The 22,181-nt window shown below is 41.6% G+C and overlaps 1 protein-coding gene across 1 annotated transcript in view; it reads left to right on the forward strand.

The window, feature by feature from the left end:
- Nucleotides 1-22,181, forward strand: part of UST (uronyl 2-sulfotransferase) — a 615,337-nt gene that overhangs the window by 541,942 nt on the left and 51,214 nt on the right. The window contains exon 6 of the mRNA XM_029594058.1: nt 14,247-14,344. Coding sequence (XP_029449918.1) covers nt 14,247-14,344 — 98 coding nt within the window. The remainder of the gene's footprint in view (nt 1-14,246; nt 14,345-22,181) is intronic.

A 22,181-nucleotide genomic window follows, 5' to 3' on the forward strand; every position in this document is an offset into this window, starting at 1 on the left:
AAGGAAACTACCCAGTGGTATTTGAGTTCCCAACTCACTGTGTAGAGTAATCATTTTGATCACTTTTATTAAACTACCAGTTCCCGGGCTAACTGTCACTTTAAAGTAGAGCAGCAGGAAGCAATTTGTATACACTGCTGCACAGGGAGCTAAAATGCCACAGATTGGGAAGGCAGGCTGCTGGCCCCCACAGGAAAATGTATTGCTTTGTGTGGAGCCACGCATAGACTGCAGGGTCACATGTGCACTGCCCGTACATTTAAACAGTTAATCTGCAGTTTTGCCATTGCTTGTGCTGAATGTGTATGAATCCTGTAAAAATAATTGTCTAGCAGCTAGCACAAAAATCACACCAGTCTATTTATTTTTCTTTCTGATTTCTCTAAAGTTGCAAGGTAAATGTTAGATGTTTCTTAAAGTCCATGCTACTGTATCCCATAATCGGTCTAAGAGCACTGCCATACTATTTGTCAGAAAGCACCTAAATGATCCATATAAAGCATAAAACTGTGGCGACCTCTAGAGGAGGAGGTTTTATGAAAAAGGATATGCGATATTTATTTATTTAGCTAGTTTAATTTTATTGCATGCCCTATCTTTCAGCCCAGGATGAGTTACAAGTAATCTTTATAATCTTTACAACAAGGGAGGATAACTTTCAAACTTATTTGTGTTACTGGATTTGCATTCATAAGTGGACACAAAGGAGTAGATATTCAAAGATGAACTTTGATAAGACATATCTGGCTATGCCGCTAAATATCCCCGATGAAATTGCTAGTTAGACGGATAAGTTAGACCTGCTATTGAATAGATCTAACTAAGTGGCTAAGTGGCAGCCACTAGTTAGAATAGATCTAACTATCCGGCTAAGTGGCAGCCACTGAACAGGACGAATTATTCGGCCACCGCTACTTAGCTGGATAAATCACTACTTAGCCAGCAAAGTAGCGCTGAACATTGGCCTCGTAGAGATTTATCCTAGTATTTTTATAAGCTCTGTCTTGGGTTATTGCACAGTTTATAAAATACCACGTCGTTCAGCTGTGAATATACCCGTATGTTTCAGTACACACAAATATTTGAAATGTGATGAAAGTGCATACTTTCTCTACTGTTTTATAAACATATATTTGTATATTTTACACACGTAAACAAATAAAACATGTACACATAAAACCCTGATTTATAAGTGGAGGCAGGTATATTTTAAAATATGCATGCGTAACTGAAATCACCAATTTGTTAATACCTCCACCAGCTCACCAAATCAGTCCCCCATTCACTTAGATCCTCTAGTTCTTCACCCTGAACTCCTCCAGTTAACACAGACCTCCCACCCAAAAACTGCAGTCAACAGACAAATCCTGTTTCATATGCTGAAATCAATTAACAGGTGTAAAACTGTGAATACGTTGGTTGTGTATTCAAGTACATCTCCTTTAAAATAGCAACTTCCATTGGTACCTCTTGACTCCACCCTGGAACGCCCCTAGACTGCTCCTTTTTTGCACAGGTAAATGTGCGTGCATACCCGAAAATATATGCATACTTTTGATGTTTATAAAATAGCATATTCGCAAATATAGGAATAACCCCTTTGAAAATGTACTCAATAGTGTTAACATTCTTACACATTAAACAAAATAGAATATAATTTTATTTATTTATTTATTTATTTATTTATTTATTTATTTATTTAACAGCTTTTCTATACCGACATTAGAATGCACATCATATCGGTTTACATCTCAACAGTAGGTGGAAAATACAATGAGCAGGGGTGGGAGAGGGACAACAGTAGAAACTCGAGGGCAGGAGGCTCCAGGGGGAGCCTGAAAATTGAACTAGAGAAGTAACAATAACTCGAGAGATAACATATTTACATATTTACATGATGCAAATTACTTGGAGCGAGTCAAAGATAACAGAGAAGCAGGAGAAGAGGGTGAGAGAGGTATGTGGAGTTAGCCTGGAAATGCCTTTTGGAAGAGCCAGGTCTTTAGCATTTTCCTGAATTTAGTATGGCAAGGCTCCAGGCAGAGGTTTGTGGGTAGGGCATTCCAGTGAGTTGGGCCAGCAATTGAGAGAGCACGGTCCCTTGTTGCTGTGAGTCGGGCCTTTTTAAGGGGTGGGACTTGTAGGGTGCCTTTGAGATTTGCTCTAGTGGGGCGGGTGGATTGTGTGGATCGGAGCGGTTCGCTGAGCCAAGAGGAATTATTTATGTGGATGGATTTGTGTATGATAGTGAGAGTTTTGAATAGGATGCGTGATGGGATGGGGAGCCAGTGGAGGTCTTTGAGGATGGGGGTTATGTGGTCTGATTTGCATGCGTTCATGATTATCCTTGCAGTGACATTCTGTAGTATTTGGAGGGGTTTGATAGTGGAGTAGGGAAGGCCAAGGTACAAGGAATTGCAGTAATCCAGCTTGGATGATAGGGTGGATTGGATGACGGTTCTGAGATCGTGTGTGTGGAGGAGAGGCTTGAGCTTTTTTATAACATTGAGCTTGTAAAAGCCTTCTTTTAGGATGGAGTTAATGTGGATTTTTAGGTTTAGAACGCCAAGGTTTCATACAAGAGGCTGTGAAGTGAGGGAGGTGGCTGTGGGGTCGTTGGGAGGAGAGAGCTTAAGGGTTTGGTGGTTGTAGATGAGGAGAAGCTCAGTTTTTGGGGAATTGAGGGCAAGTTGTAGGGAGGTGAGTAGTGAGTTTATGGATACAAGGCATTTCTCCCAGAAAATTAGTGTTGTAGATAATGATTCACGGATAGGGATGATGATTTGTACATCATCTGCATAGATGTAGAAATTGAGGCCAAGGTCAGATAGATATGGCAGAGGGGCAGGAGGTAGATGTTGAAAAGGGTGGATGATAGGGAGGAGCCTTGGGGCACTCCTTGGGTGAGGGCGAAGTGTGTGGATTCTGAGTTGCCAAGTTTAACAGAGAAATGTCTGTTAGCCAGGTAGGATTTGAACCAGAGTAGGGCTATGCCAGAGATACCGATGTCAGCCAAGCGGGAAATGAGGAGGTTGTGGCTAATCGTATCAAAGGCTGCAGAGATGTCAAGGAAGGCAATGAGAAAGCTATGACCGTGGTCAAGGCCAGTGAGGAGGGCATCGGTGAGGGATAGTAGAAGGGTTTCTATGCTCAGGTTCTTATGGAAGCCAAATTGTGAGGAGTGAAGAATGTTGTTGTCTTCAAGATAGTCCATAAGCTGGGTGTTCACCACCTTTTCCATGATTTTGGCGATGGGGGGAGATTTGAGATGGGAGTGTAGTTGGCCAGGTCTTTAGGGTCAAGAGATGGTTTTTTGATCAGGGGTTTGACGACTGAGTGTTTTAGGGAATTGGGAACTGAGCCAGTAGATAGGGAGCTGTTAATGATGTCTGCTAGGGGTTTGGCAATGATGTTGGGGATGGATAGGAGGGTTTTGGTGGGGATGGTATTGGATGGGTGGGATATGGGCTTGATTTTTTTGAGAATGGACTCAATTTCCTTGAAGGAGGTAAGGTCAATGGTGTTGAGTGAGTTCTTGGGGGAGGTGTGGTGCTTGCTGGGCATGGGAGTGGTTGTGGAAGAGGGAGAGAACCTGAGGAGTATGTTTGTTATTTTGTTATGGAAGAATTGAGTGAGTTCTTCACATTTTGTGCTGGCTTCTTCGTTGGCGATGAGAGGGGCGGGGGCTTTGGTGAGGGCGGTGACATATGAGAAGAGGGCTTTGGGGTTATAAATATATTGATGTATTTTGGCAGCGTAGTAGTCATGTTTGGTTTTTTTGAATGGCAAGGCGGTATGTGTGCAAGAATGATTTGTAGGCGGTGGAGTGTTGTTGGGTTGGGTCTTTATGCCAGGCTCTCTCTTTAAGTCTAAGGTTGTTTTTCATATGGTGCAGTTCTGTGGTGTACCATGGTTTGTTGTGTGGGGATGTAGTATGTTGCTTGTGGGTGATGAGAGGGAATAAGTTGTTGGCTATGTTGTTGCAATTTCATATTATGTAAAACCCTAAATACCCATAACACTTCATGGAGATCTCCTCTCTTTAATATCACATAAAAGACCTCTAAGCCTTGCATCTTCAAGCTAATGAAGACAACATTAAATTCCTTCTTATTCTTCCAGTTGATCACCTTCCAACATATCTTCATTACTTGAATGATAAAACAATGAACTTACTGAAAGGAAACAAATTAACTAAAAATCTGTGAATATAGCTAAGCTGTGTCCCTTTTGTGAAAGGTGAGATAATATAATTCTTGGAGTAATTCAACTGCCATTGAGCTCCATAGAACTGGAGCATAGTAAGTTAAATCTCACTGTCTGCTAGCTACTAGTTTTATCATAGCTCAGAGGCATACAGAAAAGTTTAAGAAATAAGTGTTTGTTTGACAGAAAAGTAAAGAGGGGCCTATTGGATATCCCTTCTTTTAAAATGGCCAGTACAGTACAAATTTCTGATGAGATATTATTCTCAAAAGGTTGCATATGTAATGAAAATAGCAGCATTTGACATTTGTGTTAAATGTTAATTAATAGCATGTACTTTGGGCCATCAATTTTAGGACTGTCCTAAAATACAGGTGTTTTCGAAGTAGATTACCCAATATATTCAGCGAGTGACAAATGTGCTGCTACCATTCAGCGTTAATGTGTTGCTGTTTGATTCATACACAGGGGATAGCTCCTGCACAGAAATATATTAGGTTATGGATACATAAGGCCCTCTTGGTGTCAAAAAAGGTTATTTTACAATTTTGGGTAGGAGATGACATCCCGACTCTGACGCAATTTTGAAATTTGCTACATCATGTTTGTATTTATGAAAAGTATGCTGACCGGATGGATCTGACAAAGAAGAAAAGGACTTTTCTGCATATCTGGGAACCATATTTACAGACTTTGCACCTGGACCGGATGGTATGCATCCCAGAGTTCTGAAGGAACTAAAAAATGACATTTCAGATCTATTAGTTAAAATTTGTAACCTATCATTAAAATCATCCATTGTACCTGAAGACTGGAGGGTGGCCAATGTAACTTCAATATTTAAAAAGGCTCCAGGGAGAGGTCACGTGATGCGGTGAGCTGGACGGGCTGGTCTTGTTACTGCTCCGGGTGTTGTCCCCGCTGAACTTGCAAATAAAGCCTTAATATCTGCTGCTCGGAGGAAGCAAGTGAGTGTGATCCGGCTGAGAAAGTTTACTGCATCTAGGCGGATCGTTTGCGAACCCAGAGATGGCGACGAAACCGGTCAAAAAAGATAAAAATAAAAGCGGAGAGCAGGAGCCCAAAATGGCTGACACACGAGGCGGAACAGAAGGAACAGGCCTAGACAACCTGGCGATTTCCCGGCTCACGGACGCGATGCTTAAGGGCCTAGAGCCAAAATTTGAAGGTATTTCGGACAATTTTCAAGTGCTCAAAGAATCTATGGGAGACATTGGGAAAAGAATCGACATTGCAGAGAGGCGGATATCGGTGGTTGAGGAGGACGCCCAAGCTCTCACCGCGCGTGTGGCCACACTTGAAACTGAAATTGAAGCGGCAGCGATCAAATTAGAGGATCTGGAGAATCGGGCCCGAAGGAACAATTTAAAATTTCTCGGGCTCCCCGAAGCGATTAGTTAGGGAGAATTGAAAGTGATGCTGGAAGGCTGGTTACTGAAAGCTCTCCAACTCCCGGATCTGGCAGGAAAGTTGATTGTTGAGAGGGCACACCGGTTAGGACCGAGGCGGGAATCAGAACGAAGACCGCTGCTAGTGATTGCAAGATTTCTGGATTGGACTCATAAGACTCTAATCCTGACGGCGTTTCGGAAACAAAAAGAGCTGAAATATCAGGATCAGAAAATTATTCTTTTCCAGGACTTCTCAGCAGCAGTGGCTGCCAAAAGAAAATTATTTTCATCTACATGTAATGACCTATTCAATAAGAACATACGTTTCTCTCTCTTGTTCCCGGCCACCCTGAAAATCTAGAGAGAAGGGAAAGTGTTCACCTTTAAGGACCCGGATAAAGCTGCTGAATGGTTAGCAAGCCTGGAAGGACAACTGAGTGTATTAATTCCCAAGCTTCCATGCAAAGTAACTGTGGACTCAGCTCTGTTTTGCTGGCTGCTGAGCGTATGAAGCAGCAGCCCAGGACTAAATGGTTTGACTAGTTTATCTGTTCTTAATAGTACTGATTCATTATAAGAGCTAAGAGATTAGTGGTTTGGTTTGCGGGGCATTTTTGTAAGCTGAAAGGGCTTTGGGGGGCAACACCCGATTGCATAGACACGGACCTGATGCCCCGACTAAGAGGGGCCGTTTTTCTATACCTGTTAATGTGGATTAATGGGGTGCTGGGGAAAAGAGGATATGGGGACGGGGGGAGATGAAGTGGAGGAGATGGTAGGGCCAGGATATTCTGGTGGGGGACATATTAGATACGTAGAAAATGGAGCTACAGAGCCACGGAAGATTCCTCTGTGTAGAAGTAAGGTTCGAGACGTGGGAAAGCTGGGGGTCATGGCTGGGAGGCCTCCAGCCCCGCTATTGCATAAACTCTTAGAGGAGAAGCTAATTGACCATCAGGGGATGGGTAAGCTGCGATATTGTACGTGGAATGTGAGGGGGCTAAACACGCCTATAAAAAGGCAGAAGGTGCTTAGTGCACTTAATCGACAAAAGGCAGATATTGTAGCGTTACAGGAAACACATCTCTCTGAACATGAAGGTAAAAAACTAAAACGTGGATGGGTAAGGTGTTGTTTTTATGTACCCACAATGGGCCGTAAAGCCGGTATAGCTATATTGATTCACAAAAATGTTCGCTTTGAGCTCTCACAGCAAGTTACTGATGACACAGGCCGTATCCTTATAATAACAGGAAAGCTGCAAGGTAGTGAGGTGACCATATGCTCTACATACGCACCAAATGCGTATTCACATCAGTTTTTCCAAAGTCTGGTTGGTAAATTGCTTCCCATTCAAAAAGGCCCGCTTATACTTATGAGAGATTTTAATTGTGTACATGAGCAGAGCCTAGACAGATCTCAAGCACGACCTAATAGTAGGGCCTTCCTGGACAAGGGGATAGTGTATTTGTGTACAGAGCTGCACCTCTTAGCCGAGAAAGTACGGAACCTCGGTGTAATAATAGACACAGAACTTAGCCTTAAACAACACATATCATTAAAAGTCAAAGAAGGATATGCCAAATTAATGGTCCTCAGGAAACTTAAACCGTTACTAAATCAAACTAACTTCTGAACTGTCCTACAAGCTTTAATATTTGCCAGCACTGATTACTTAATGCCTTACTATTAGGATTACCGTACACGACATTAAGGCCACTCCAAATACTCCAAAACTCAGCCGCAAGAGTTTTGACAGGAAAAAGGAAAAGAGATCATATAACTGAAACACTAGCTGAACTACACTGGCTGCCAATTGAATACAGGGTAAAATATAAAACCCTTTGCACTATACATAAACTAATCCATGACGAAAAAGCTGAATGGCTAAACACAGCACTCCGCGTCCACGTCCCTAACAGAAACCTGAGATCCGCCAACAAAGCCCTCCTAACCATCCCCTCAGTAAAAACTGCAAAACTAACTCAAGTCAGAGAAAGAGCACTATCATTGGCCGGACCGTTACTATGGAACACCATGCCCATAGAGATAAGACTACAGAGAGATTTCAAGACTTTCAAAAGAGCTTAAAGACATGGCTCTTTAGAGAAGCCTTTCCACAAAGAGAGCGAGAGAGAGAAAAAAACACTGATAGCTGTACACATACAATCTTCATACAGCACTAGCACACTTTATGTATGTATGTCATGGTTTTGTCTATTGCAACTTTTAAATTAAATGTATAATTTAACAGTCTTTATCTTAAGTCACAGGTCAGATTAATCATCACTAAACTCTTAGCCATTACTATGAAACAATGTTACCGAGATCATCAGGCACCTCCATTACTAATAATTGGAACAGTTTGCATGTACAATTTAGTATATGTGCCTATATGTAAACCGTTGTGATGGTATTCTACTAAACGACAGTATAGAAAAGATTTTAAATAAATAAATAAATAAACATGGCGCACTTTACACCCCACAGAACGTGATTATACACATGTATCAAGGGCACACGTCAGTATGTCTCGTATAGATTACATTCTAATCTCAGATACCCTTTTCCCTAAGGCTCAACAAGCGCAAATTGGTAACATAGCGATATCCGATCATGCTAGACCTATCGGAGGGCAGGACTGAGACAACTAGCATGTGGCGGTTTCCATCACAGTTAGCGTAAGATAGGAACTTTCAGGAGTATCTACGGAGAAAATGGCACGAATATGCAACCAATAATCAGGGGCACTCAGGAGAGCCAAGTTTATTTTGGGAAGCCAGTAAGGCGGTTCTGAGGGGGGAAATTACGTCTTACCTAATAGCAAAGTCCAAGGCCCTGCCTAAAAAATATTCTTCTCCTTGAACAACGAATAGGCATGGCAAAACAAAAACTGGCACAACATAAGGATAGTGAGACTCAGAAGGAGTATAATGCTCTTTTGAGTACCTTAAATACGTTATTGCACACGAGCGCAAAAATTGCTCAATAAAGGCTCCCATAAATGTTTTCGGTTTGGAAATAAAACAGGGGGGTTATTGGCAAATTTATTGTGTATGCAAAGGGGGAAAAACATACATTGATAAACTTAAAGATGAAAAGGGTAACCCCATCACCTCCAGCTCTGAGGTATGTGAGAAATTTAGGACCTTCTATGAGGCTCTGTACAGGGAAGATAGAGTAGGTGGAAGCAGAGAGGAAAATGAGTTCTATCAGGACCTCCAACTCCCCCAAGTTACACCTGAACAGTTGGAGCGGTTGAATGCACCTATCACATTAGAAGAGATAATTGGAACCATAAAGGGGAGTAAGAGAAATAAGGCTCCCGGCCCTGATGGGATGAGTGCAGAATATTACAAAATATTATTACATCAGGCGTCAGGGACCTTGTTAAACTTTGTTCAGGACGCTCAACAGCAGCGTCAATTCCCAGTAGGGGTTACAAAAGCTCACATTACCGTACTAGCGTCAGGCTAATCTTGTTCTATCTATAGAAGACATTGGTCGGATCATAAAGGGATGTGATGTATTTTCAGAAAATACAGGCCAGCGGGAAGTGGGGTATAAGGTACTACAATGCATGTATATGTCGTGTACCAGGATGTTTGCTGCAAAACTTTGTGATTCTGATTTATGTTTGAAATGTGATCAGGAGAAGGGAACCATTTTCCACTGTATATGGGAATGTGCTGTGATTGCTGGTTTTTGGACAGCCATATTGCGGAAGGTGGATAAGATACTGGAGAGTCACATACCTCGAGATCCCAAAATATGCTTATTCCGCCTTTTCAGCAGTCTCGTGATCTCCCTTTCGGAACCGCAGGAACTGTTTCTAGGTAAAGCGTTATTAACTGGAATACAAACCAATATGTCTAATTGGATTTCTAAGGACAGTCCGCAGCTATTGCATTGGAGAAATCGCTTGACCATGTCTATGCAATTTGAATATATGACTGCAGTAGCCAAGTCACGGAAGGCCTTCAACCCTGTGAGGCCATTTGGAAGGGATATTGGTAGCAACTCCCGAGTTCCACGAGAGACTCTATCAAACAAATTACCCAGACGGAGTACCAACCCTCGTCTCGAATGACGGCTTAAGACTGCACTCAAAGAGACATCTTCCGGTAGGGAGGGGGGGCTTTACCTGCGGGGTTCTGGGGGGGTGCACAGGATCAGTAGCGATGTTGTAATATGCCACTGTGCTTTGTTTTCTACTGTTTGCTGTGCATTATATTAAAAACTCTAATAAAGAGACAACTAAAAAAAAAAAGGGCTCCAGGGGCGATCCGGGAAACTATAGACCAGTGAGCCTGACTTCAGTGCCGGGAAAAATAGTGGAAACTATTCTCAAGATCAAAATCGTAGAGCATAAAGAAAGACATGGTTTAATGGAACACAATCAACATGGATTTACCCAAGGGAAGTTTTGCCTAACAAATTTGCTTCATTTTTTTGAAGGGGTTAATAAACATGTGGATAAAGGTGAACCGGTAGATGTAGTGTATTTGGATTTTCAGAAAGCGTTTGACAAAGTCCCTCATGAGAGGCTTCTAAGAAAACTAAAGAGACATGGGATGGGAGGTGATGTCCTTTCTTGGATTACAAACTGGTTAAAAGACAGGAAACAGAGAGTAAGATGAAATGGACAATTTTCTCAGTGGAATCTGTGGGATCTGTACTTGGACCGGTGCTTTTCAATATATATATATAAAAATGATCTGGAAAGGAATATGACGAGTGAAGTTATCAAATTTGCGGATGATACAAAATTATTCAGAGTAGTTAAATCACAAGCGGATTGTGATACATTACAGGAGGACCTTGCAAGACTGGAAGATTGGGTATCCAAATGGCAGATGAAATTTAATGTGGACAAGTGCAAGGTGATGCATGTAGGGAAAAATAACCCTTGCTATAGTTACACAATGTTAGGTTCCATATTAGGAGCTACCACCCAAGAAAGAGATCTAGGCGACATAGTGGATAACACATTGAAATCATCGGATCAGTATCCTGCGGCAGTCAAAAATACAAACAGAATGATGGGAATTATTAGAAAGGGAATGGTGAATAAAACGGAAAATGTCATAATGTCTCTATATCGCTCCATGGTGAGACCGCATCTTGAATACTCTGTAAAATTCTGGTTGCCTCATCTCAAAAAAGATATAGTTGCAATGGAGAAGGTACAGAGATAGGCAACCAAAATGATAAAGTGGATGGAACAGCTCCCGTATGAGTGAAGACTGAAGAGGTTAGGACTGTTCAGCTTGGAGAAGAGACGGCTGAGAGGAGATATGATAGAGGTCTTTAAGATCATGAGAGGTCTTGAACGAGTAGATGTGAATCGGTTATTTACACTATCAAATAATAGAAGGACTAGGGGGCATTCCATGAAGTTAGCAAGTAGTACATTTAAGACTAATCGGAGAAAATTCTTTTTCACTCAACGCACAATAAAGCTCTGGAATTTGTTGCCAGAGGATGTGGTTAGTGCAGTTAATGTAGCTGGGTTCAAAAAAGGTTTGGATATGTACTTGGAGGAGAAGTCTATTAACTACTATTGATCAAGTTTACTTAAGGAATAGCCACTGTTATTAATTGCATCAGTAGCATGGGATCTTCTTAGTGTTTGGGTAATTGCCAGGTTCTTGTGGCCTGGTTTGGCCTCTGTTAGAAACAGGATGCTGGGCTTGATGGACCCTTGGTCTGATCCAGCATGGCAATTTCTTATGTTCTTATGTACTATAAGTCAAGTGCTCAATGACTGTTAAAAGGATTGGTTTGCTTGTGTTAGAGCTTGATCAGGACAGTGGACCTTATTAAACTGTGAGAACTTTGTTTCAGCAGGAGTGTGAGGGGAGGGGGAGGGTTTATAACAGGGAGGACATTGCTGTTTTTTTTGTCACAAATACGGGTATGGGTAATGTACTTCAATGTACCCACTCTTATTCTATTATCTGTGTTGAATTTAAAAATGTAATAAAAAAAAAAGATTTACCGTAAATATAAAACCCAAATTTCTAATATTTCAGTACTACATTAAAAACAGAAAAAATGCTGGGGGATTGTGGGAGATGGGTGGAAATGTATTACTATTTCCATTTATATTTTGGTGTACTTCTAAAGATTATTTTTATTGTAATACTGGTTAATAAAAATTAAAATAGGAAAAATAATAGCATTCATTTGTATAGCACTACCAGGTATACACAGCACTGTACAAAGACACATAGGGGACAGTCCCTGCTCCATGGAGCTTGTAATCTAGTCAAAACCAACAAAACATACATTAAAAAAACAAATAAAAGGCTTTAAGTTAAGAGGGAGGCCTTGACTGAGAAAAAACTAATAGTCTAGGAATGGGTAACTGAATAACGCTGCAAAGCAAAAGTATTCGTAACATTTTATGTAAGAAAATTTATAATCTGCCTTTTCAAGCGCTCAAAGCGGGATTTATTATTTATTTATTTATTTATAGATTTTTCTATACCGGCATTCGAGATTAGGAACCCCATCATGCCGGATATAGTAGATAGAAGAGAAAATGACGTTACAAGCAATAAAATAATACAATAAAATAGAGATAGAGGCATCGACAACAATAAAATATATAACAGTAAAAAAAAATGTGAAATAAAAACCAAAATCCCATACAAACAATGAAAAAGCTAAAATAGCAAATTCATCAACAGATATTGTTTGTATATATAGGCCATCCATCTACAAAACACACTGTATACTGGAAATGCACTGTGTATTTAGGCTTCTGATTCAGAACCTCTTCCTACCCTTAGCATATGGAACCCATCATTACATGATTTAGTTATAATGCCAGTCTTGTATTTTTCAACTTGTTAGTCTGACCACATTGTTAGTAAGCAGCAACCCTTTTATTTTATAGCACAGGGCAGGACTAGGACACTGAAGGAAGGGGAAACCAGCAGCATTTGATTGAAGCCTGTGGTTTGGGTTCAAAGAATGGTTTGCAGTATATTGTCTCACACCCCCTCCCTATCACTGTGACTGCGGTTTGAGATGGTAGGGAGCAGAGAGCCAACCTCAGTTCTGAATTATTCTTTACTTCTTCAGAACTGCCGAAAATAAGAGGTCAAAAGTGATTGTATTCTAAAATTTGTTCCTTTAAAAATGTGGCAATACGGGTCAACAGACAAGTTGTAGGCAATACCTCTTATTAGACTAATTTAATGCAGCTCAGTAGATGAGCACTTCTCAAAACAAGATCATTCCCTTAATGACCTCAGAGTCAGGGTATGTAATAGAAAAGAATAGAAAAAGTGTAACGAAAGATATTTTAGCTACAGTGGATTTAGTGGATTTTATTATTGCTTTATATTTTTATGAGGATTATACATTATTAACTCCATAATTGTTTTAAACAATAACCAGGCAGAGCTGTAGAATGCTGTGAATGAGTTCATAAACCAATGTTGACCACCTAACCCCTAGTGGTTGATCAAGAAAAACTTGTTTAATGTAGAAAAAAGTTGTGTCTAGCAATTGATTGAAATTTGTGATTATATTGATGCAAAGTCAGCAATGTCTGCCCAATATCCACGTACAATGCCAACAAATTTTTCTAAACACATTTTTAAAAAATAAGTTTAGGTTGGCTTTCTTTTATATTAATAAAAAATATTTTTTTTATTTTTGATTGTCCCCCACTTATTTTTATAAGTTAATACTATCAATAGCACACACAGAGCTAATTTTGCAGAAGCCTCCTGGAACACTTTAGGAATAATGGAAGGGATAGCTTTCAAGCAAATGTATTCTCTTGAAAATCATTTTTGGAGCTTGAAGCCTTGTTTGCTTTTGAAAGAAACTTAAATGAAACAGAAAAATAAATTAATAATTCTTTATAGTGAGTTGCTTTTTAAGTGGTTTCACTACATGTACAGTAAGAGGGTCAACTAGTAACTTGAGGTGAGGTTTTGGTGGTGGTCTAGGGTTTCGGGGGCAGTTTTATATATGCAGTCAGAGTTACGAACAGCAGGGTACACATCAGTGCAGATTTGATGTGATTTGGAGTGATGATAGGTACACAAAGATGAGATTTGTACATTGTACTGTCAACCAGGTTTGATGCACTCTCTACCTAGATGCTATCAAGTTAGGTCAAGAGTACCTCGAGTTACTAGATGACTCTCCTGCAGTGGTATAAATAGTTGACTAATACAAGAACCTTATAAAAAGTATCTCTCTCTCTCTCTCTTTCTCTCTCTCTCAAAATGCCTATCTGGGCACTTCACCGCAAAATAAAAATATTGTGGGGCATGATAAATTTAACATTCATTGAAATAAAATACCTAAGTGAAGCACAAAAATAGCACACAGTGTGGTAACTCTAAAATTATCATAGCCATGCTCCTTTTCCTTATCACGGGCAAAATTTATAGCATTTTGATGAATCTAGGCCTTCTATTCAACCCATGCTTGACTTTATAAGAGGCCAAAAAATGTTTTTAAAAATCTTTTTGGAATACAAACAGGCTTGAGTGTTCTAGCAAAGACCTTCAAAGCCCTACAGAAGAGAAAATGAAATATGTACTGAAGAAATTCTGAGACATTTCTAACCAGGATGGTCTTGTATTTGTTTTTTTGTAGGATATTAGTGAGTGCATTCTTGAAAACTACCCAGAATGTTCCAATCCCAGGTTATTTTACATCATACCATATTTCTGTGGACAGCATCCTAAATGCAGGTGAATATTTATTTATATATTTATTTATTCATGCACATTTGATAGTCTACCAAGCTGGTATCAAGGCAGATTGCAATCCAATTTATAGCAGAATTACTATACATTGTCATTTACATTCACACTAAGCATAGAAAAGAAAAAGAAAAAACTTAGAATGTTATATAAGAGATTGTAGAGTTTTGCTTTTGTGCTTTTGTTCATGGTTTCATGTTATTTTTTAAACAAATTGAGGAAAAGGGGTTAGAGCCTATTTGTTTCTTTGATTTTTTAAATGAAACAATAAAAAAAAAACATTTTGTGTATTTTTTAGTGCAAACTAAATTAAATTAGTATACACTAACTTGAAATAGTGCACATTAAATCAAATTAGTGTGCACAAATTCAAATTAGTGCATACTATCTCAAATAGTGTGCACTATTTGCGTTAGTGTGTACTAATTTGAACTGGTGTGCATTAAAATGATACCTACATTTTTAAAAATGAAAAATGATGTACAATGAAACTAAAATGAAAAAAGCTTTAAAAAAAGTAAAACGAAATGAAATTTTTGGCTATGCAAATCTCTAGTAACTAAAGGAATAACTTAAAGTTTGATAATTTTGACAGACTAAAGAATAAAAAAATCAACAGGACCAGATGGGTATTCACCCCAGACTTCTGGGGGAACTAAAAAATGAAATCGAAAACCTGTTTCTGGTGATTTGCAACCTATCATTTAAAATAGCCATGATACCAGGTGGCTAACGTGATACCAATTTTTAGAAAGAGGCTCCAGGGATGATCCAGAAAACTATTGACTGGTGAACCTGACATCTGTGCCAGTCAAAATGGTTGAAGCTATTTTTAAAAACAAAACTAATGACTACATAAATAGACATGGTTTACTGAGGAACAGTCATTATGGTTTTTACTAGATTATTCTGAAAGTGTAAATAAACATTTGGATAATGGTGAGTCAGTTGATATAGTATATTTGGATTTTCAGAAGGCATTTAACAAAGTTCTTCATGACAGACTCCTCGGGAAATAGAGAGCTCATGGGATCGGTGGCAGTGTCTTATTGTAAATTGGTTACTGGATAAAAGATGAGTAAGACTAAATGGTCAGTTTTCCAAATGGAGAAAGATAGTTAATGGAGTGCTTCAGGAGTCTGTATTGGAACCAATGCTATTTAGCATATTCATAAATGATCTGGAGAAATGAACAGCAAATGAGATGTCCAAATTTGCAGATGTCACAAACTTGTTTTGAGTCGTTAAAACAGCAGCTGATTGTGAAGAACTGCAGAATGTCATTGTGAGACTAGGAGACAGGGATTTTAAATGTTCTTATGTTCATAAGGCAGATGCAGTTTAATGTGGGCAAATGCAAAGTAATGCATGTAGGGAAAAAAATAATCCCAACTATCAGTTCATGATGCTGGGTTCTGTATTAGGAGTCATTCTTACACGGGGTGTTTAGTGTGCCCATGGGCCTCAACCCGACCCCAGGCGGATCCAGGACCGGACCGAGGGTTGACGGCGTGTTCCACCATGGCTGACGGTCTTACCCTCTGCCAGGCCGGCAAGCTCCCATGGCCAACATCATGATGATGTTGGAATGTGAATGGTCCTCCGACCATTCCAAGCTCTTTCGGACCTGCTGCATGGAACAGCATGGAGCAGCAGGCCTGGCCTGAGGTTGAGGGCAGACGGGCCTTGACACGAAGACATGACAGCAGGAGCGATGCAACGGCATTACGGACGAAGACATGACACCAGGATAGATGCAACGGTATCGCGGACGAAGACTTGACACCAACGCTGATGCGAAGACAATCACGGACCAATGGTCAATGCGATGGCATCCCAGACCAGGGTCGATGCAACGACATCAGGAACAAGACATGATACCAAGAGTGATGCAACGGCATCCAGGACGAGCCGAGGAACTGACGAGAAGCTGGGCAGAAGGACATTGGCACTGTCTCTCAGGGCACCCTACTCAGCCCACGCGCAGGACTGAGTCGCGGACCACCCTGTCCTACTGTGCACCCTACACAGCCCGAGAAGGCAGGTCACGGACCACGCTGGGAGCGGGACAATTGCAGGGAAGGATCCAGTCGAAGCAGAACTCCAACGACGGAGCCGATGTCGTCCGAAGCTCCACCAACGGCTGGCAAGACATGACGGCTCAGGAGCACAGGACACCAGTCCACCTGCAGGCTAGTCCCCACTCGGGAAAGATGACATCCGAGGGACTACCAGCCTACAGGTCCAAAAGGCTCAGGAGCGTTGACAAAACAGCAAAGGGCAGAACATCAAGGAACCTGGGACATCTGGAAGCAGAAGACCAAGACGAGACACCAGGACACTTGGACGGGGACATCAGGCATGAACATGACTTGGCAAGACTTCCGGTTGCTCTTGAGTTAATAGCAGAATATGGGCTTTATGCTGGATTACGCCTGAACCTAGATAAGTCAGAGGCTATGGTGATAGGGTTGGCAAACTCTATTTCATGGAATGTGGAATTTCCTTTGAAATGGGCAGGTGATCGCATTAAATATTTGGGGATTTGGGACCCTAAATCACTTGCTCACTTGTATGAAATGAATGTATCCACTTTGCAACAAAAAACAGAACTCTCTCTACATGCATGGCTTTCACTCCCACTTTCTCTCATTGGACGTATTCATTTACTCAAAATGACAATTCTACCACGTTGGCTATACGTGCTTGGTGTTCTCCCTCTCCTTCTTACACAAGCTACTGTAGCTAGATATCAGAGAGTAGTAACAAAATTCATATGGGGAGGTAAAAGGCCGAGGATTAAATTATCTGTATTGATGAAGCCATTCTCTATGGGGGGATTGGGTCTTCCAGATTTAAAACTTTATAACCATGCAATAAATCTGAGACATATTGGTGATTGGTTACTAGGCACGCAATTTTTTTCTGATACTTCATTTGAAGCGCAACTACTTGCTCCCATATCGCCACGCTATGCTTTGCATGTCCCTCATGCTTCTATTTCTAATATAATATACTCGGATTTGCTTTTAAGACCATTACGATGGACCTGGAGGTGGCTATTACAAAAGCTCTCCCTACCAGACAAGATATCGCCATTCCTTCCATTCTGCGGTAATCCAACATTTCCTGCGGGATCAGACTCTTCACGATTCCACCTCTGGGATAGATCTCGACTATATTGTATTGGGCAATTGATCCATTTGGATGGGACATTACTTACCTTCTCGGAAATACAGTCTTCTTACGGCCTTGCAGCTACAGACTATTTCCAACATCTCCAAGCCAGACATTATTTGCATTCTCTGGGCTCTCCCACCATTTTGGATGCTAAATGGCAATTACTAAAAACATGGTTTGACTTGGACAACCCACAGAAAAGATCTATTTCTTATTTATATAAACAGTTAGAAGATATATATAACAAATGGTCTTTAGAAGAGGTTCAGATCACATGGCAGAGAGAACTTAGATATCCAATTCCGGTTACATCGTTAAAGACTGCCTTCATTATGACAAAGAAAATTACAAGCAACTCAATACTTCGGGAAACCAGATACAAAATCATCTACAGAATGTACATTTCTCAACATCAAGCGTTCAGAGCTGGGTTTTCTGTGTCCGATCTGTGTGTTAAATGCAATAAGGTTGAGGCGCATTTAGGTCATGCCCTCTGATGCTGTCCTGTAATTCACGTTTTCTGGAAAAAAAATTTCCGATCTACTAGTGATGTTGTGGGCTTTAAAATCCCATTTTCACCACTGGTGGCTCTTTTTGGTATTTTCCCAAGGACCTTCAAGGGGAAAAAAAGTCAAGCACTCTGGATTACTAAAGTTTACTTGCTAGCTTATAAGGCTATACTGGTTGCCTGGAGGAAATCAGAAAGTCCTTCCCTTGAATACTGGCTTTCGTCTATTATTGATCTACTTACTTTGGAAACATTAGCCAGTAATCATCTGCCAATCCGAACCAGGAGAGCTATAAATGCAATCTGGCTTCCATTCATACAAACTTTGCCACATGACTCGCAAAGTCTTTTTCTTAATCGAATTGATGTTTGATATTTCGATTTCATGGTGTTTTTATATAAACATATATTTTGATGAACTAATGGACTGCAAGATTTCCCTTTGGTGCAAGGGGTGGGGGGTGGGGGGAAAGTGGCCTCAAATAGGGGTAGTGGATTAGATAGATTGACCATAAGAGGTTTCTAATTGTATAACTCTCATCAAGTACTACCAAGTGGGACACCCCACTACCTCAAGCAATGAAGCCAGAATGGGAAAAATGGAAGAGCTCCCTAAAAGTGCTTGAACAGTTCCACATACCACGCACTTATGTGCCAATACCACTTAATACAGCGAGCCGCAAAGAGATCTGCATTTTCTCTGACGCATCTGTGAAGGCCACAGCTGCGATAGCCCTTTTGAGACTGACAGACGCAGAAGGAATAGTGCATGTGGGTTTCATCTTCGGCGAAGCCAAGTTAGCACCACGTCCTAACCACACCATACCACATAGAATTATGTGGAGCGGTGCTAGCAGTAGAAATAGTGGAGTCAATAACAGCCGAAATGGACATGCAAATTGATGCTATCCATCTTTACATGGACAGCAAAGTAGTACTGGGCTACATCTACAACCAGACAAGAAGGTTCCATGTATATGCTCAACTCTGGGGTTCAGTCACTCAGACCCGCTCCGACTGTGGAAGCAACTTCGTAGGAACCTGCAAAGAGTTGAACATTGCATCTGTCAAGATTGACTATCTTACTGTTAAAAGGTACCTTCATGATTAGAAATGCATGTGGATATTCAATCCACCCCATTCTTCACACATGGGAGGATCATGGGAGAGCATGATCGGCATGGCATGCCGAATTCTTGACGCCATGCTAACAGAAACCAAACCAACTTGACTCACCCATGAAGTCTTAACCACCTTTCTGGCAGAAGTGGTAGCCATCATAAACGCAAGACCACTAGTTCCAGTGTCATCTGACCCTGAGTCGCCACTGATCCTAACTCCAGCCATGCTTTTAACACAAAAGACTATTAACATTCCTGTGCCTGATGGCAAAGAGCTCTACAAGCGTCAATGGAAACAAGTCCAACAGCTTGCCAACTCCTTTTGGAGTCATTGGAAGAAAGAGTACTTGCAGACTCTCCAGTATCGAAGCAAGTGGCAATCCAACAAGCCCAACATCCGAGAAGGTGACCTCATCCTTCTCAGAAACAGCCAAGCCCAACGCAACAGCTGGCCTCTGGGACTCGTCGTCAAGACTTATCCTGGAAACGACAGACGTGTTCACAAGACTGAAGTAAAGACTGTGAACCAAGGGACAGCCAAGATCTTCTACAGGCCCATCAGTAAGGTGGTGCTCCTCATGCCACATGAAGAGACTTGAACTCCGTGGACCGTTGTCCACCCCAGAGACTCTTTTCTCTCTTTGTGTTGTCTGTCTCTTGTTTCAGCTTGGTGAAACCCTCTGAAGAAGACATCGCCTGCACTGAGAGACCGAGATGATCGTGAACCTCCCTGAACGTCGAAAGATCCAGTTATAATGAACTTTGCACTGTTGCATAATGATATAAGAACTGATATAGTGGTATCTTGCAATACCAGATGGGGAGTGTTCTGTCCCCAGCAGTGGGTACATGTTTGCTCTGTACATATTGTAGTTTAACTGTGTTTAATGCAGTCCTCCCTTCTGAGGATTCTTGATACTGAAACACTTTTTGTAACCCATGATAAAAATCTGTGAGCCTTTGCCTTTAAGAGGAGCCTTTGCCCTTAAGAGAAGCTCCCTCTCCCCTCCACCTTCTCTCACTATCGGAAGAGCTTGAATGCCCCTCAATCTAACTTGAGTCTTCCTAGGTGCCTTATAGGCTCAAGGAACTGCCCTTCATGCTCCCCCTGTGTTACATGGTTCTTAGGCTCGCTGCCATTGGACCTTGCCCTCCCCCACCCAGCTTGTGGAGGCATTTCCTTTAGCAGCTCTCGACGAGAGCTCAGTCTTGCCCATCCTTGCTTCTGAGCCAGCAGCGCTCTGTAAAACTCCCTGAAACGATCAGGTTTTTTACCTTCTTTCTTACTGCCTTCTTCTGAAGACTAAATCAGCCTCATATCCCTCAAGCTTCCTACCTCTACCATAAACCAACTCCTGCAACATAAGAGACCTTCTTCTCCCTCCTGCTACCCTGTCGCCAGTTACCAAAGATCTTTGCCTTGGGGCTTACATTTGAGATACAACAATTGTAAGTAGAATTTACCTGTACAATAAATAATTTCAAACTTAAAGAATCTTTGTCTTGAGGACTGATTGGAAAGAAAGTTTAGATGCCTGGATGGCAGACTCGGATGTCTGCCTATCCCAGAACAGGATTAGCACCTGCCCTTTGAAACTCCCTCCCAGAAGAACTCAGACAAATACCGTGACTAATCTTATTTCAGGAAGCAAATAAAAGCCTGGTTTTTCTATCAAGCCTTTAATGCAAAACGGGGAGCCTAAAACTGCTATATTGACTATGGGGAAACTGTATGGCACTTCACCTCATACTGCTTTAAACATGCTGCTTCAATCGAGGGTTTTGCTATGGTACTATGTATTCTTAGAATTAAAGCTGTTAGATTTTAGGATTATTAATCTATTTAGTTAGGCCGTGAAGCACACCTTAAGACTGTCAAATTATATTGTGATATTACCATTACTCACAAGTGTTTACACCTTTGTATTATAAAGCTACAAACGATCTGTTTGCAAGCTAAATTTCTATTATGCTATAACCTGTTTCCAGTGAATCTTGCATTCAAAATGGCAGGGTATAAATACAAGTAATAAAAAAATATTTGCTTTGCAAATACTCGGATAATTGGAAAGCTCCAGCAGTATGGATATTTTCTATAATATTTGGTGAAACCTGTGATTTTGGTTCTAGTTCAAAGACTGGGTAAGATTTATGTAGGGTACCCACTGACTATAAGGACTGGCTGCAACAATTTGTACTACTGTCTGTTTTATATTGTTTATTTTATGATATCTTATTTTATGGTATATGTCATTTGTTTGGTTTTGGTTGTTTTTATGTTGTATTTAATTTAATTTTATGTATGTACTGTTACCCACTAAGGATTTGTGATAGGCAGTGGTATGCGCACACATTCACCCTTTGGATGGTGAACTTATGCTGGTAAACTTAAGTGCAGGCTTTTTAAAATTGAAAAGTGTACAAGCATGTGCTAACTCCATCCCCTCACAATGCCTCTTCTCAGTCCATGGAAAACATAAGAACATCAACCTAATAAATGAAGGTTGACCGACGTGCCGCAAATGCGCAGTAGAGAGCAGCTCTACCGCGCATGCGAGCACGTCGGTCACAGTGTGCCTCTTAAAAATAAAAATGGCGCTGTAGGAGCGGCGGTGGCACCGGCCCGAAGAGCTGGAGCGGCGGCAGACCAGGAGCGGCGGCCCGAAGACCCGGAGCGGCAGGAGCGGCGGCCCGAAGACCCAGAGCGGCGGCCCGAAGACCCGGAGCGGCGGCGGCGGCGGCGGCCCGAAGACCCGGAGCGGCGGGAGCGGCGGCGGTGGCCCGAAGAGCAGGAGCGGCGGCGACACCGGCCCAAAGACCCGGAACGGCGGCGGCACCGGCCCGAAGACCCGGAGCAGCAGGAGCGGCGGCGGCGGCCCGAAGAGAGGCGGCAGGAGCGGCGGCGGCGGCCCAAAGAGCAGGAACAGCGGCGGCATGCGCGCGAGGGAAGGACGGATGGAAGGAACACCCCGGAGATCGACTGAGGGGAGGAGGGAGGGGGGGGGGAGGAGTGACT

This window comes from Rhinatrema bivittatum, chromosome 3, assembly GCF_901001135.1.
Source record: "Rhinatrema bivittatum chromosome 3, aRhiBiv1.1, whole genome shotgun sequence".
NCBI lineage: Eukaryota > Metazoa > Chordata > Amphibia > Gymnophiona > Rhinatrematidae > Rhinatrema > Rhinatrema bivittatum.